The sequence below is a fragment of the Tachypleus tridentatus genome, chromosome 7 (genome assembly GCF_004210375.1).
Source record: "Tachypleus tridentatus isolate NWPU-2018 chromosome 7, ASM421037v1, whole genome shotgun sequence".
In the NCBI taxonomy this organism is placed as follows: domain Eukaryota; kingdom Metazoa; phylum Arthropoda; class Merostomata; order Xiphosura; family Limulidae; genus Tachypleus; species Tachypleus tridentatus.
In genome coordinates, this window is record NC_134831.1 from 84,162,446 (window position 1) to 84,181,422 (window position 18,977).

At 32.9% G+C, this 18,977-nt stretch overlaps 1 protein-coding gene across 2 annotated transcripts in view; it reads right to left on the reverse strand.

Annotated features, from left to right (window-relative positions):
- LOC143256075 (uncharacterized) overlaps positions 1-18,977 on the reverse strand; it is a 127,747-nt gene that overhangs the window by 23,631 nt on the left and 85,139 nt on the right. For both annotated transcript variants that reach the window (XM_076512747.1, XM_076512748.1), the window contains 4 exons: positions 18,233-18,402; positions 16,180-16,288; positions 14,275-14,339; positions 10,005-10,112 (listed from right to left, as the gene is read on the reverse strand). In XM_076512747.1, the coding sequence (XP_076368862.1) occupies positions 10,005-10,112; positions 14,275-14,339; positions 16,180-16,288; positions 18,233-18,402 (452 nt within the window). The remainder of the gene's footprint in view (positions 1-10,004; positions 10,113-14,274; positions 14,340-16,179; positions 16,289-18,232; positions 18,403-18,977) is intronic.

Sequence of the window (18,977 nt, forward strand, 5' to 3'; positions counted from 1 at the left end):
TTATACTTACTGTTTCTGAAACTTTCCTCTCAGCATGAGAAACACATATTATACTTACTGTTTCTGAAACTTTCCCTCTCAGCATGAGAAACACATATTATACTTACTGTTTCTGAAACTTTCCCTCTCAGCATGAGAAACACATATTATACTTACTGTTTCTGAAACTTTCCCTCTCAGCATGAGAAACACATATTATACTTACTGTTTCTGAAACTTTCCCTCTCAGCATGAGAAACACATATTATACTTACTGTTTCTGAAACTTTCCCTCTCAGCATGAGAAACACATATTATACTTACTGTTTCTGAAACTTTCCCTCTCAGCATGAGAAACACATATTATACTTACTGTTTCTGAAACTTTCCTCTCAGCATGAGAAACACATATTATACTTACTGTTTCTGAAACTTTCCCTCTCAGCATGAGAAACACATATTATACTTACTGTTTCTGAAACTTTCCTCTCTCAGCATGAGAAACACATATTATACTTACTGTTTCTGAAACTTTCCCTCTCAGCATGAGAAACACATATTATACTTACTGTTTCTGAAACTTTCCCTCTCAGCATGAGAAACACATATTATACTTACTGTTTCTGAAACTTTCCTCTCAGCATGAGAAACACATATTATACTTACTGTTTCTGAAACTTTCCCTCTCAGCATGAGAAACACATATTATACTTACTGTTTCTGAAACTTTCCCTCTCAGCATGAGAAACACATATTATACTTACTGTTTCTGAAACTTTCCCTCTCAGCATGAGAAACACATATTATACTTACTGTTTCTGAAACTTTCCCTCTCAGCATGAGAAACACATATTATACTTACTGTTTCTGAAACTTTCCCTCTCAGCATGAGAAACACATATTATACTTACTGTTTCTGAAACTTTCCCTCTCAGCATGAGAAACACATATTATACTTACTGTTTCTCAGCATGAGAAACTTTCCTTACTGTTTCTGAAACTCTCAGCATGAGAAACACATATTATACTTACTGTTTCTGAAACTTTCCCTCTCAGCATGAGAAACACATATTATACTTACTGTTTCTGAAACTTTCCCTCTCAGCATGAGAAACACATATTATACTTACTGTTTCTGAAACTTTCCCTCTCAGCATGAGAAACACATATTATACTTACTGTTTCTGAAACTTTCCCTCTCAGCATGAGAAACACATATTATACTTACTGTTTCTGAAACTTTCCCTCTCAGCATGAGAAACACATATTATACTTACTGTTTCTGAAACTTTCCCTCAGCATGAGAAACACATATTATACTTACTGCATTTCCTCTCAGATGAGAAACACATATTATACTTACTGTTTCTGAAACTTTCCCTCTCAGCATGAGAAACACATATTATACTTACTGTTTCTGAAACTTTCCCTCTCAGCATGAGAAACACATATTATACTTACTGTTTCTGAAACTTTCCCTCTCAGCATGAGAAACACATATTATACTTACTGTTTCTGAAACTTTCCCTCTCAGCATGAGAAACACATATTATACTTACTGTTTCTGAAACTTTCCCTCTCAGCATGAGAAACACATATTATACTTACTGTTTCTGAAACTTTCCCTCTCAGCATGAGAAACACATATTATAATTTACTGTTTCTGAAACTTTCCCTCTCAGCATGAGAAACACATATTATACTTACTGTTTCTGAAACTTTCCCTCTCAGCATGAGAAACACATATTATACTTACTGTTTCTGAAACTTTCCCTCTCAGCATGAGAAACACATATTATACTTACTGTTTCTGAAACTTTCCCTCTCAGCATGAGAAACACATATTATACTTACTGTTTCTGAAACTTTCCCTCTCAGCATGAGAAACACATATTATACTTACTGTTTCTGAAACTTTCCCTCTCAGCATGAGAAACACATATTATACTTACTGTTTCTGAAACTTTCCCTCTCAGCATGAGAAACACATATTATACTTACTGTTTCTGAAACTTTCCCTCTCAGCATGAGAAACACATATTATACTTACTGTTTCTGAAACTTTCCCTCTCAGCATGAGAAACACATATTATACTTACTGTTTCTGAAACTTTCCCTCTCAGCATGAGAAACACATATTATACTTACTGTTTCTGAAACTTTCCCTCTCAGCATGAGAAACACATATTATACTTACTGTTTCTGAAACTTTCCCTCTCAGCATGAGAAACACATATTATACTTACTGTTTCTGAAACTTTCCCTCTCAGCATGAGAAACACATATTATACTTACTGTTTCTGAAACTTTCCCTCTCAGCATGAGAAACACATATTATACTTACTGTTTCTGAAACTTTCCCTCTCAGCATGAGAAACACATATTATACTTACTGTTTCTGAAACTTTCCCTCTCAGCATGAGAAACACATATTATACTTACTGTTTCTGATGAAAACTTTCCTGTTTCTGAGCTCTCAGCATGAGAAACACATATTATACTTACTGTTTCTGAAACTTTCCCTCTCAGCATGAGAAACACATATTATACTTACTGTTTCTGAAACTTTCCTCTCAGCATGAGAAACACATATTATACTTACTGTTTCTGAAACTTTCCCTCTCAGCATGAGAAACACATATTATACTTACTGTTTCTGAAACTTTCCCTCTCAGCATGAGAAACACATATTATACTTACTGTTTCTGAAACTTTCCCTCTCAGCATGAGAAACACATATTATACTTACTGTTTCTGAAACTTTCCCTCTCAGCATGAGAAACACATATTATACTTACTGTTTCTGAAACTTTCCCTCTCAGCATGAGAAACACATATTATACTTACTGTTTCTGAAACTTTCCCTCTCAGCATGAGAAACACATATTATACTTACTGTTTCTGAAACTTTCCCTCTCAGCATGAGAAACACATATTATACTTACTGTTTCTGAAACTTTCCCTCTCAGCATGAGAAACACATATTATACTTACTGTTTCTGAAACTTTCCCTCTCAGCATGAGAAACACATATTATACTTACTGTTTCTGAAACTTTCCCTCTCAGCATGAGAAACACATATTATACTTACTGTTTCTGAAACTTTCCCTCTCAGCATGAGAAACACATATTATACTTACTGTTTCTGAAACTTTCCCTCTCAGCATGAGAAACACATATTATACTTACTGTTTCTGAAACTTTCCCTCTCAGCATGAGAAACACATATTATACTTACTGTTTCTGAAACTTTCCCTCTCAGCATGAGAAACACATATTATACTTACTGTTTCTGAAACTTTCCCTCTCAGCATGAGAAACACATATTATACTTACTGTTTCTGAAACTTTCCCTCTCAGCATGAGAACACATATTATACTTACTGTTTCTGAACTTTCCCTCTCAGCATGAGAAACACATATTATACTTACTGTTTCTGAAACTTTCCCTCTCAGCATGAGAAACACATATTATACTTACTGTTTCTGAAACTTTCCCTCTCAGCATGAGAAACACATATTATACTTACTGTTTCTGAAACTTTCCCTCTCAGCATGAGAAACACATATTATACTTACTGTTTCTGAAACTTTCCCTCTCAGCATGAGAAACACATATTATACTTACTGTTTCTGAAACTTTCCCTCTCAGCATGAGAAACACATATTATACTTACTGTTTCTGAAACTTTCCCTCTCAGCATGAGAAACACATATTATACTTACTGTTTCTGAAACTTTCCCTCTCAGCATGAGAAACACATATTATACTTACTGTTTCTGAAACTTTCCCTCTCAGCATGAGAAACACATATTATACTTACTGTTTCTGAAACTTTCCCTCTCAGCATGAGAAACACATATTATACTTACTGTTTCTGAAACTTTCCTCTCAGCATGAGAAACACATATTATACTTACTGTTTCTGAAACTTTCCCTCTCAGCATGAGAAACACATATTATACTTACTGTTTCTGAAACTTTCCCTCTCAGCATGAGAAACACATATTATACTTACTGTTTCTGAAACTTTCCCTCTCAGCATGAGAAACACATATTATACTTACTGTTTCTGAAACTTTCCCTCTCAGCATGAGAAACACATATTATACTTACTGTTTCTGAAACTTTCCCTCTCAGCATGAGAAACACATATTATACTTACTGTTTCTGAAACTTTCCCTCTCAGCATGAGAAACACATATTATACTTACTGTTTCTGAAACTTTCCCTCTCAGCATGAGAAACACATATTATACTTACTGTTTCTGAAACTTTCCCTCTCAGCATGAGAAACACATATTATACTTACTGTTTCTGAAACTTTCCCTCTCAGCATGAGAAACACATATTATACTTACTGTTTCTGAAACTTTCCCTCTCAGCATGAGAAACACATATTATACTTACTGTTTCTGAAACTTTCCCTCTCAGCATGAGAAACACATATTATACTTACTGTTTCTGAAACTTTCCCTCTCAGCATGAGAAACACATATTATACTTACTGTTTCTGAAACTTTCCCTCTCAGCATGAGAAACACATATTATACTTACTGTTTCTGAAACTTTCCCTCTCAGCATGAGAAACACATATTATACTTACTGTTTCTGAAACTTTCCCTCTCAGCATGAGAAACACATATTATACTTACTGTTTCTGAAACTTTCCCTCTCAGCATGAGAAACACATATTATACTTACTGTTTCTGAAACTTTCCCTCTCAGCATGAGAAACACATATTATACTTACTGTTTCTGAAACTTTCCCTCTCAGCATGAGAAACACATATTATACTTACTGTTTCTGAAACTTTCCCTCTCAGCATGAGAAACACATATTATACTTACTGTTTCTGAAACTTTCCCTCTCAGCATGAGAAACACATATTATACTTACTGTTTCTGAAACTTTCCCTCTCAGCATGAGAAACACATATTATACTTACTGTTTCTGAAACTTTCCTCTCAGCATGAGAAACACATATTATACTTACTGTTTCTGAAACTTTCCCTCTCAGCATGAGAAACACATATTATACTTACTGTTTCTGAAACTTTCCCTCTCAGCATGAGAAACACATATTATACTTACTGTTTCTGAAACTTTCCCTCTCAGCATGAGAAACACATATTATACTTACTGTTTCTGAAGCTTTCCCTCTCAGCATGAGAAACACATATTATACTTACTGTTTCTGAAACTTTCCCTCTCAGCATGAGAAACACATATTATACTTACTGTTTCTGAAACTTTCCCTCTCAGCATGAGAAACACATATTATACTTACTGTTTCTGAAACTTTCCCTCTCAGCATGAGAAACACATATTATACTTACTGTTTCTGAAACTTTCCTCTCTCAGCATGAGAAACACATATTATACTTACTGTTTCTGAAACTTTCCTCTCAGCATGAGAAACACATATTATACTTACTGTTTCTGAAACTTTCCCTCTCAGCATGAGAAACACATATTATACTTACTGTTTCTGAAACTTTCCCTCTCAGCATGAGAAACACATATTATATTTACTGTTTCTGAAACTTTCCCTCTCAGCATGAGAAACACATATTATACTTACTGTTTCTGAAACTTTCCCTCTCAGCATGAGAAACACATATTATACTTACTGTTTCTGAAACTTTCCCTCTCAGCATGAGAAACACATATTATACTTACTGTTTCTGAAACTTTCCCTCTCAGCATGAGAAACACATATTATACTTACTGTTTCTGAAACTTTCCCTCTCAGCATGAGAAACACATATTATACTTACTGTTTCTGAAACTTTCCCTCTCAGCATGAGAAACACATATTATACTTACTGTTTCTGAAACTTTCCCTCTCAGCATGAGAAACACATATTATACTTACTGTTTCTGAAACTTTCCCTCTCAGCATGAGAAACACATATTATACTTACTGTTTCTGAAACTTTCCCTCTCAGCATGAGAAACACATATTATACTTACTGTTTCTGAAACTTTCCTCTCAGCATGAGAAACACATATTATACTTACTGTTTCTGAAACTTTCCCTCTCAGCATGAGAAACACATATTATACTTACTGTTTCTGAAACTTTCCCTCTCAGCATGAGAAACACATATTATACTTACTGTTTCTGAAACTTTCCTCTCAGCATGAGAAACACATATTATACTTACTGTTTCTGAAACTTTCCCTCTCAGCATGAGAAACACATATTATACTTACTGTTTCTGAACTTTCCCTCTCAGCATGAGAAACACATATTATACTTACTGTTTCTGAAACTTTCCCTCTCAGCATGAGAAACACATATTATACTTACTGTTTCTGAAACTTTCCCTCTCAGCATGAGAAACACATATTATACTTACTGTTTCTGAAACTTTCCCTCTCAGCATGAGAAACACATATTATACTTACTGTTTCTGAAACTTTCCCTCTCAGCATGAGAAACACATATTATACCTGTTTCTGAAACTTTCCCTCTCAGCATGAGAAACACATATTATACTTACTGTTTCTGAAACTTTCCCTCTCAGCATGAGAAACACATATTATACTTACTGTTTCTGAAACTTTCCCTCTCAGCATGAGAAACACATATTATACTTACTGTTTCTGAAACTTTCCCTCTCAGCATGAGACACATATTATACTTACTGTTTCTGAAACTTTCCCTCTCAGCATGAGAAACACATATTATACTTACTGTTTCTGAAACTTTCCCTCTCAGCATGAGAAACACATATTATACTTACTGTTTCTGAAACTTTCCCTCTCAGCATGAGAAACACATATTATACTTACTGTTTCTGAAACTTTCCCTCTCAGCATGAGAAACACATATTATACTTACTGTTTCTGAAACTTTCCCTCTCAGCATGAGAAACACATATTATACTTACTGTTTCTGAAACTTTCCCTCTCAGCATGAGAAACACATATTATACTTACTGTTTCTGAAACTTTCCCTCTCAGCATGAGAAACACATATTATACTTACTGTTTCTGAAACTTTCCCTCTCAGCATGAGAAACACATATTATACTTACTGTTTCTGAAACTTTCCTCTCAGCATGAGAAACACATATTATACTTACTGTTTCTGAAACTTTCCCTCTCAGCATGAGAAACACATATTATACTTACTGTTTCTGAAACTTTCCCTCTCAGCATGAGAAACACATATTATACTTACTGTTTCTGAAACTTTCCCTCTCAGCATGAGAAACACATATTATACTTACTGTTTCTGAAACTTTCCCTCTCAGCATGAGAAACACATATTATACTTACTGTTTCTGAAACTTTCCCTCTCAGCATGAGAAACACATATTATACTTACTGTTTCTGAAACTTTCCCTCTCAGCATGAGAAACACATATTATACTTACTGTTTCTGAAACTTTCCCTCTCAGCATGAGAAACACATATTATACTTACTGTTTCTGAAACTTTCCCTCTCAGCATGAGAAACACATATTATACTTACTGTTTCTGAAACTTTCCCTCTCAGCATGAGAAACACATATTATACTTACTGTTTCTGAAACTTTCCCTCTCAGCATGAGAAACACATATTATACTTACTGTTTCTGAAACTTTCCCTCTCAGCATGAGAAACACATATTATACTTACTGTTTCTGAAACTTTCCCTCTCAGCATGAGAAACACATATTATACTTACTGTTTCTGAAACTTTCCCTCTCAGCATGAGAAACACATATTATACTTACTGTTTCTGAAACTTTCCCTCTCAGCATGAGAAACACATATTATACTTACTGTTTCTGAAACTTTCCCTCTCAGCATGAGAAACACATATTATACTTACTGTTTCTGAAACTTTCCCTCTCAGCATGAGAAACACATATTATACTTACTGTTTCTGAAACTTTCCCTCTCAGCATGAGAAACACATATTATACTTACTGTTTCTGAAACTTTCCCTCTCAGCATGAGAAACACATATTATACTTACTGTTTCTGAAACTTTCCCTCTCAGCATGAGAAACACATATTATACTTACTGTTTCTGAAACTTTCCCTCTCAGCATGAGAAACACATATTATACTTACTGTTTCTGAAACTTTCCCTCTCAGCATGAGAAACACATATTATACTTACTGTTTCTGAAACTTTCCCTCTCAGCATGAGAAACACATATTATACTTACTGTTTCTGAAACTTTCCCTCTCAGCATGAGAAACACATATTATACTTACTGTTTCTGAAACTTTCCCTCTCAGCATGAGAAACACATATTATACTTACTGTTTCTGAAACTTTCCCTCTCAGCATGAGAAACACATATTATACTTACTGTTTCTGAAACTTTCCTCTCAGCATGAGAAACACATATTATACTTACTGTTTCTGAAACTTTCCTCTCAGCATGAGAAACACATATTATACTTACTGTTTCTGAAACTTTCCTCTCAGCATGAGAAACACATATTATACTTACTGTTTCTGAAACTTTCCCTCTCAGCATGAGAAACACATATTATACTTACTGTTTCTGAAACTTTCCCTCTCAGCATGAGAAACACATATTATACTTACTGTTTCTGAAACTTTCCCTCTCAGCATGAGAAACACATATTATACTTACTGTTTCTGAAACTTTCCTCTCAGCATGAGAAACACATATTATACTTACTGTTTCTGAAACTTTCCCTCAGCATGAGAAACACATATTATACTTACTGTTTCTGAAACTTTCCCTCTCAGCATGAGAAACACATATTATACTTACTGTTTCTGAAACTTTCCCTCTCAGCATGAGAAACTTTATACTTACTGTTTCTGAAACTTCCCTCTCAGCATGAGAAACACATATTATACTTACTGTTTCTGAAACTTTCCCTCTCAGCATGAGAAACACATATTATACTTACTGTTTCTGAAACTTTCCCTCTCAGCATGAGAAACACATATTATACTTACTGTTTCTGAAACTTTCCCTCTCAGCATGAGAAACACATATTATACTTACTGTTTCTGAAACTTTCCCTCTCAGCATGAGAAACACATATTATACTTACTGTTTCTGAAACTTTCCCTCTCAGCATGAGAAACACATATTATACTTACTGTTTCTGAAACTTTCCCTCTCAGCATGAGAAACACATATTATACTTACTGTTTCTGAAACTTTCCCTCTCAGCATGAGAAACACATATTATACTTACTGTTTCTGAAACTTTCCCTCTCAGCATGAGAAACACATATTATACTTACTGTTTCTGAAACTTTCCCTCTCAGCATGAGAAACACATATTATACTTACTGTTTCTGAAACTTTCCCTCTCAGCATGAGAAACACATATTATACTTACTGTTTCTGAAACTTTCCCTCTCAGCATGAGAAACACATATTATACTTACTGTTTCTGAAACTTTCCCTCTCAGCATGAGAAACACATATTATACTTACTGTTTCTGAAACTTTCCCTCTCAGCATGAGAAACACATATTATACTTACTGTTTCTGAAACTTTCCCTCTCAGCATGAGAAACACATATTATACTTACTGTTTCTGAAACTTTCCCTCTCAGCATGAGAAACACATATTATACTTACTGTTTCTGAAACTTTCCCTCTCAGCATGAGAAACACATATTATACTTACTGTTTCTGAAACTTTCCTCTCAGCATGAGAAACACATATTATACTTACTGTTTCTGAAACTTTCCCTCTCAGCATGAGAAACACATATTATACTTACTGTTTCTGAAACTTTCCCTCTCAGCATGAGAAACACATATTATACTTACTGTTTCTGAAACTTTCCCTCTCAGCATGAGAAACACATATCATACTTACTGTTTCTGAAACTTTCCCTCTCAGCATGAGAAACACATATTATACTTACTGTTTCTGAAACTTTCCCTCTCAGCATGAGAAACACATATCATACTTACTGTTTCTGAAACTTTCCCTCTCAGCATGAGAAACACATATTATACTTACTGTTTCTGAAACTTTCCCTCTCAGCATGAGAAACACATATCATACTTACTGTTTCTGAAACTTTCCCTCTCAGCGTACTTCAAATCTTGAGCTCGTCTTTTACCTCTCTTTAAAGAATCTTTCAGTAGGTTATCAGGAACAACAAACAATGGGGATGCTGTGAATAAAGAAGAATGACTCAGTTCTTAAAAACAACAAACAATAAGAGAGTTGTGAATAAAGAAGAATGACTCAGTTCTTATAAACAACAAACAATAAGTGTTGTGAATAAAGAAAAATGACTCAGTTCCTAAACAAAACAAACAATAACAGTGTTGTAGGTAAATTTGTCTATTTTTGTACAAGTGAATTATTTTGATTATATAACACTACTTATTTTGTGTGCAAAGAAATATAACTCACTTTTATCACTTAACAGGTGTCAGTACTTTATTTATTTAAAAACTCTGCACATTGAAACTAATAATGTTTGTCCATTTACAAGTCCAAGTAAGCAAACTAGAATCTTTTACTTTGTTGTTTAAAATATTAAGTGTTTTTCATACAAAAAAGTCAGATTCTTGATTACAAATGCAACTTATTAAGTAAAACTCATTTTTATATTGACTAAAACCTGAAACAGTGCATTAATCGTTTTAAGCATTCTAACTTTCATCTCTAAAGAAAAGGTGTCATTAATTTGTAATTTAGCACAAAACTTCACAATGCATCATGTGTGTTTTGCCAACCACAGGTATCAAATTCAGTTTTCAGAATTATTATTCTACAGATTTAATGTTGTGCCACAAGAGGGAGGGAGGAAGGACCAAAAAAAAAAAGTTAGAGTACAAATAATAAAAACAGTAATATTTTAACAACTTTTAGAACCTTTATTTCTCATAATCTAAGACAAATAATACACCATATCAAAATGTTAACATGTCATTCCAACCCCAAACTGGATTCAAAACCCAGCTACCATATAGAAGCTATCAACACTTTCTTGGACTGCTAGTCATTCTTTCATTTCATATTTCTAATGTGGGCCTTTAAGTCTTAACCTTGTGACTGTGGAGAGCAGTTCACTACCAATAATCAAACAGATGTTCATAAGAATCATTATGTGTTATTGTTGTCAAAACTGAGTTCAGATTAACATCTACCAGTGAAAGTTTTTTTTCTGTTTACTCTGTTTACATTTTGTCTCTTAACAGGGAAAGAAGAAAAACAATAATTTTCACTCATTTTTTCCTGCTCATTTATTTTAATGTAAAACAGATATGAAACGGTTCATTTTAATGCAGTGTAAAAGCATTTAGATTTGTTCAGAACAAATAGAATAATGGCTTTCCAGCATTTGGAAAACATGTGGCAATACCCCAGATTTGGACCAAAGTTTAGCTCTGTATATATATACAACCACGTATTTGAGTGGAGCTTCGAAAGATGAAAATAAAAAATAAAAACTTTTTCAGCATTTAATAGGGAAAATCTGAACACTATGAAATTAGCCTAAATACTAGCTGGTCAAAAGTTTAAGACCATACTGAAACAAAGCGTTAATCGGTAAACACATAATAAAGTTTAGTCAATTGTGTTCAAACATTAGCATTGTAAACATATCCCACTGATATCTCCTGTGTTACATTGGGTAGAAACATGGCAAAGGTTAAAAAGTTGACAGAGTTTGAACATTGCAGAATTGTCGAGCTGCAAAAGCAAGGTCTCTCAATGTGTCATTGCTGGTGAGATTGGGCGTAGTAAAACTGCTGTTGCAAATTTCTTTAAAGACCCTAAGGAATACGGAACGAGAATTTCAAGTGGTCAGACAAGGAAATTTCACCGCATTGAGCAGGAGGATTAGACGGGTTGTCCGGCAAGACACCAGCCGATTGTTGAACCAGAATAAGGCCCTTATGAATGCAGAATACAGCTCAAGAACAATAAGACAGCATCTGTGTGAGAAAGGCTTTAAAAACCATAAACGTCTTCAAAGGCCACCCTTCCTTTCACACCAAGAAACAACTCGGTTAAACTTTGTTGAGAAGCACCAAACATGGGTCATAGAAAATTGGATGAAGGTTTTGTTCTCTGATGACAAAAAATTTAACATGGATGGTCCAGATGGCTTCCAATGTCATTGGCACGATAAGGATATCCCACTAGAGACATTTTCTACACAACAAAGTGGAGGAGGTTCCATCATGATCTGGGGTGCTTTCTCCTTCCATGGAACAATGGAGTTTCAGGTTATACAGGGGCGTCAAACAGCAACTGGCTACATTGGCATGTTGGAGAGAGCATCCTTATTGACTGAAGACCCTCGCTTGTGAGGAAATGACTGGATCTTTCAGCAGGACAATGCTGCAATCCACAATGACCACAAAACAAAGGACTTTTTCATGGTGAGTAAAGTGATTTCTTTGGACCATCCAGTATGTTTGCCTGAACTGAACCTCATTGAAAATGTTTGGGGATGGATGGAAAGGAAAGTCTATAGAAATGAACATCAATTCCAAACAGTGAATGATCTTTGTTAAGCCATCTTCACCACTTGGAATAACATTACAGCCAGCCTTCTGCAAACGCTTATATCAACCATGCTGAAGCGAATGTTTGCAGTTATTTGCAATGACGATGGTGCAACTAACTACTGAGACCTCTTGTTGGGCATTTCCTACCCTGTTCAGGTATTCTTTTTGGTATGGTCTTAAACTATTGACCAACTAGTATTCAGGCTAATTTCATGGTGTTCACATTTTCCCTATTAAGTGCTAAAAAGTTTTTTGTTTTTTTCCCTTTTATTATTTTCATGTTTCAAGCTCCACTCAAATAAGTGGTTGAGTCTAACAATGCAAAAAACATATTTTGTCTTTATGTTCATTGGCCTTAAGATTTTAGCCAGCAGTGTATGTATATATATATATATAGAGAGAGAGAGAGAGAAAGTGAGAGAACCACAACAGTATAAGTCCATCTTCTAACGTTAGTGTGAGTCACTATTATACATCTGAATTTTCTACAGAAAATGGTTTATCATGTCATCACTACTTAATTCAAATTATTCAGCTGAAACAACCTAAACAGGAACAAGTAAGGTTATTATTAAAACGTTTTTAAACTTCATAGGGAAAATATTTCTTAATAAATAAGATAATGGATTATTAGCAAAGCCTAATATTTATTTTATTTGTCCTGATACAATGCTCTTGTCGTATTTTAGCTACTTCACAGACAGTTTCTCATAAATTCATAAATCTCATGTTCTGTCAAAGTGATAAAGTATTCTGTTTACCCTAATTTGCTCATTTAGTGATAGTTTGTGGTAAAGAAGAGTAAATACTCAGGTATTTATTTTGTACGTTTTTTAAATTATGTAAGTGCTATATAAATACTAGAGGTACTCAGATATTTATTTTGTACGTTTTTTAAATTATGTAAGTGCTATATAAATACTAGAGATACTCAAGTATTTATTTTGCACGTTTTTTAAATTATGTAAGTGCTATATAAATACTAGAGATACTCAGGTATTTATTTTGTACGTTTTTTAAATTATGTAAGTGCTATATAAATACTAGAGATGCTCAGGTATTTATTTTGTACGTTTTCTAAATTATGTAAGTGCTATATAAATACTAGAAATACTCAGGTATTTATTTTGTACGTTTTCTAAATTATGTAAGTGCTATATAAATACTAGAGATACTCAGGTATTTATTTTGTACGTTTTCTAAATTATGTAAATGCTATATAAATACTAGAGATATTCAGGTATTTATTTTGTACGTTTTTTAAATTATGTATGTGCTATATAAATACTGGAGATACTCAGGTATTTATTTTGTACGTTTTCTAAATTATGTAAGTGCTATATTTAACTGTACAATGGACAAAAATATTTTTATTTTTCACCTGAACATTACCTATAGCTCTAACTTGTTAGACTCAGACTGGCTTTGTGAATTCACAGACACATAGTGAGTACAAATATACTTTTAACACATCTTATTTCATGTGTACAGTAGACTCATACATTTTAGTAAATGTTTGTCACATTTCACATGGATGCACTTATTAGTAAGTTCAGTATTACAGTCATCATTCCTTTTCCAATATGAGGCTTCATCTATTCTGTTACTTTAAATTCAGCCTTAATAAATTCTAACTACAATACTTTAACATTTCACGTTGTTTTTGGAAGGATTTTTATAGGTCTTTTTCAAATAAGGTTTTGGTTTTGTTACTTAACTCAATCTGTTAATAAAATTATCTGTATTTAGATAGACCTTTTATCTCACTATTTTTTTCATTGATGGACTATGATTCTCTTCACAAACCTGTTTGCCACTTTTTCAGATCCAAGGAAGATATGTCTTCAGTGTTACATGTTTGGTAGGCATTTCTGAAAGGAAATGTGAATGGTAAGACTTTATTCACTTTCAACTTATGAATGAAAAGAAATCCACACAACACTACAAATGTTTCACATTATAAGTTCATGAATTTTCCAAACTCCATAGTCTATAAACACTACAATCAAATAAACTGCTTGATACTTATATGAAATATGTCATTTCTAGATAGTTTGAGACAAATAACTAAGACATACACTTCAGTAATAGATGGCAAATGCATCCATGCATTTTGTAAAGACTGACCAATCTTCGAAAACAAAGATTACATTACATTTTTATCTTTTTATGTACGGATGATAAAATTAATGGTTAAGTCCATCCATGTCTTGAGTAAATGAGAATGATGACATATTCTTCCTGGACAGAAATCTAGTCTGTCACAGGTTAGACCCTAGCCATCAGTTATTACACAGTTTACAGTTATATATAGTGAAGCAATTGAAGTAAAGTACCTTACCAAAGTACATGACAACAAGACACAGCCACAACTTGAACCTACAACCTTTTGACTATGAATCCAATGCACCAATCACTGGGCCACATTGTCCCAACATAATAGCATTAATTCTCATAAAAATATAAATAAATATATCTGTACTTTATCTGGATTATGATCAAAACAACACTAACACAGTGGGAATATACAACTGGTGATTTACTGGAATCAAACAGAGGTGGAAGAGTAATGGAATATAATAATTGATTAATCGTTGGTCACATTAATCGATTACACTAAACTAATTTATTATTCTTGCAAGAAACTTGGTTGATTAAAATAATTGAAAATATTAATAATCAAAAACATTAATTTTTGATCAGCTGATTACTTTCCTGACATTAATGGATTTAACTGTAATTGCATTAACATTAATCAATTATCTTATGTGACACTCATTGTAATGGATTATAACAATTAATCAAAATAATTATGATTAATTTTCAGTCCAATTTTTATTGATTAGTATTTTCAAACTATACTGTAGAAACTGTATTCAACTGATAAATAGCTACTGTTAAATGATACTACAAAGCTGTTTAGCTAAAATACGTTTTATTATAATGATCGTCCTTAATTTCAACTAAAGAGTTTGGCTTCAGGAAATACACATTTGACGTAATTGAAGGTCAGTATATAGTTACACTACGTAACCTTTTGAGTAATTTTATTTGATCACCTGCAAGTGCTGAAAATGATTTTATCTAATGCATCTGAAAATCAGTCACTGTTCTTTCTTAACCTCCCTGCCCCCCCAGTGGCTCAGCAGTATGTCTGCGGACTTACAATGCTAAAAACCAGGTTTCGATACCCGTGGTGGGCAGAGCACAGATAGCCCATTGTGTAGCTCTGTGCTTAATTCAAAACAACAAACAACAACAACAACTTAATTTCCCCTGAAAATTGGAATACTGTTTTTTTCATAACCTCCCATAAAAACTGGGATAATATTCTTTTCTGACCTCTCCTAAAAACCGGATAATGTTTTTCATAACATCCCCTAAAAAAATGGATAACATTCTTTCCTAACCTCCCTTGCAGTTCACTCTACTGATCAAAGTTAAACTTCCTGAAAAATTTAGAAATTTCTCTTTTTTTAACTTGTCTTTTCAAATAAAAAAATTAGCACTAATAAACTATTTTGGATAATAGAAAGTTAGAAGAATAACTTGTATGATAAGAAAATAATACAAAACTAAAAACTAATGAAAACTAGATATCAAAGTACAGTCGTATCAAATTTTTAAAAATATTATCTGCAAAAATAAATGATTGCTTATATATTGTTCTGCATACCAGTTATTCTTATTAAATCCAATTTTTCAACTTACAAGAAAGGATCACTGATCAGCATTGTCGATGGTTGAATAAAATCTGCTTTATCTGCATTGTCACACAATACTCGAGCCAATGTCACTTTCCTAATTTCTTTCAGTTGTTCTGTCAAATTTGCAAAACATATACATACGATAAAATACTGGCCAATACGTGATAATTCAGATTTTATGTCTATTATTGCATGCACACATTATACATTTTAATTAATTTAATAAATAGATACATATCTTCTAGAACTAGACAAAAATTTAGTTACTGCAGGATGGCTTACTAAGATTTAAATAAGAATACAAGTATTGAAAGCAGTAGAAAGAGATGGATTTGTAACTTAATATTTAAAACCTGCTAAAGAAGTTTAAATCCATGACAGTTCTTTGAAGCCCAGAAACATTTAAGTAACACTAAAGTTCCAGAGATGTACATAATATATTGTTAAAACACAATCCTCATTATTTTTTATACTATTACTTTCATTTTAAAAATATTTACATCAAACCTGCAATTATTAGAATACCTAAAATTAACTTTAAAAAAGAACACTACAGTAAAATCTTGAAACCAGTTTCTTTAGTTATGTTCTCAACCTTATGTATCTTACTGTAACTGATTGTTGTAGATTATTGGGAAAAACCAAGAACTGATAGGATAACTCCACAATCATTGAAAAAAACCAATGGGAAATTCACAACTAATATTCAGTTACTAAACCATTAATGTAACATATTTAACTAATTGTTAATAACTTATACAAGATTACATTTATTGCAATCTCAAGTAAATAGCATTAAATCACCGACATTAAAAAGTTGTATTTTTTAGTAGAAATTAGTGATCTTTGTATATGCACCTCATATTATTGTCTATATGTCGTTTACTTGTACATCTTTCTAAAAATCTTATATTTTTCTATATAAAAGTTTTTTTGTTTCTCAGTTATTAGTTTTTATAATATTCTAACCATTGTAGATATGTTAATATTTGACTGAGATCAAAATGGCTATAACAAATTAACATTCAACACTAAGTAGATTCCAGAAAAATAAAAGTGCACTGATTAGCCAAAATAATCTTATAAAGGTATGTACATTTAAGGTTTTATAAGAACAGAGGATAAACTGAGGCAGAATGGTATGGGACAACATTCTGTCTTGTGAGGATTCAGAGCATTAATGTTTGTGGTCTACTGACTGGATTAAAAACAAACACCCCGTTGTACTATGTCATGGTTGACACTGCTACTACAAAGTGGATCACAAAATAGAGTTTCACTGAAATATGAATATGTTTGTTTTAAATTTTGCACAAAGATACATGAGAGCTGTCTCAGCTAGCCATCTCTAATTTTGCAATGTAAGACTAGAGAGAAGGCAGCTAGTCATCACCACCCACTGCCAATTGTTGGGTTACTCTTTTACCAACACATAGTAGGATTGACCATCACATTATAATGCTCCCATGGCTGAAAGGGTGAGCAAATTTGGTGTAATGGGAATTTGAACCCACAACCCTCAGATTGCAAGTCATGTGCAATGCCAGGTCATTAAAGTATGAGTAAAAAAATAGATTTATTTTTATTGTTAGATATGTTTTTAGCTTTCTATTTTTCAAAACAGCAAGTAATTTTAAAATAAACTTATATATTCAAAAAAACAATTCTTCAGTATTCAGTAACTTACAACCTGACACTGTTTCAATCCACACATATGCTATAAATGGTAAACCACCTCATATTCCAAGCAGCTATTCAGTTTTATATATCAAAGTTAATTATGATAAGTAAGCAAATTGATTGTCCTCAACTTAAACTATGGGGATTTTCTTATACATGGAGGTACAAAAATTAAGGAACCATGCAAATTTATAATTTAAATATTTCTCTAAGATGAATAACATATGTTTCCATGCATCATTCAATCACCCTGAATGGAAAAATTACATCATAAACAGAATAATTATGTTTTTCTGGAAATTATTATTAAGCAACAGGAGATATTTTATAAAATAAAACAGGTAACTAGCTACAAGAAGATATAAAAAATAATTCACCTTTGGTAAAGGAAGATGGAGGAATATCATTTTCATACCAGAATCTATCACCCCTTCTCAGATAATGAAACTGTCTGCCTAACAGACAACCAAATGTAGGTCCAACTGCAGCTCCAGTAACTGGGTTTTCTGCTAACCCACCAGTGAAGAGGTCAATGTCATCAACATTTCTGAAATAAGTCAATTAAATATTTATTTTTTATTATACTGAAGAAGCTATGTTTAATCTGAGTTGTAATTTTGTGAAAAAAAGTTAGTAAGGAAAATAGGTGGCATAATGTTGGTGTTTACATATAATGTGCACATAAAAAAAAAAACTACATTTTTCAGAACCAGTTCAAAGGTGGAAAATTATTTACCCCTTCTACAAGCAGTGCCTTTTGGTACTCTGTACAATATTTAATAAACTTAATGACCCTAACTCAATAACCAAATGTTTTCGATCCTCAGAAAAATTAGTTGTATCAGAAGTGGTTTTGACTTAAATATTTTTTGAGAATATTATATTCTGAAAATATAACTGGCAACACAATCTCCTATAAATTGTAGTTCAATTATTAAATATAACTATGTTTTGTCTTTCCTCAGATTTTGATCCTGTATAAAATGTGCACCACAATATCAAAATGATATCATAATAGTCAATCCTCTTCTCATAAAATATACACATTCAATCTTTTAAAAACTTCAGATCAGACTAATCTTTGACATGAATACCCTCTAGTTAAATCATTTTCTTTATGAT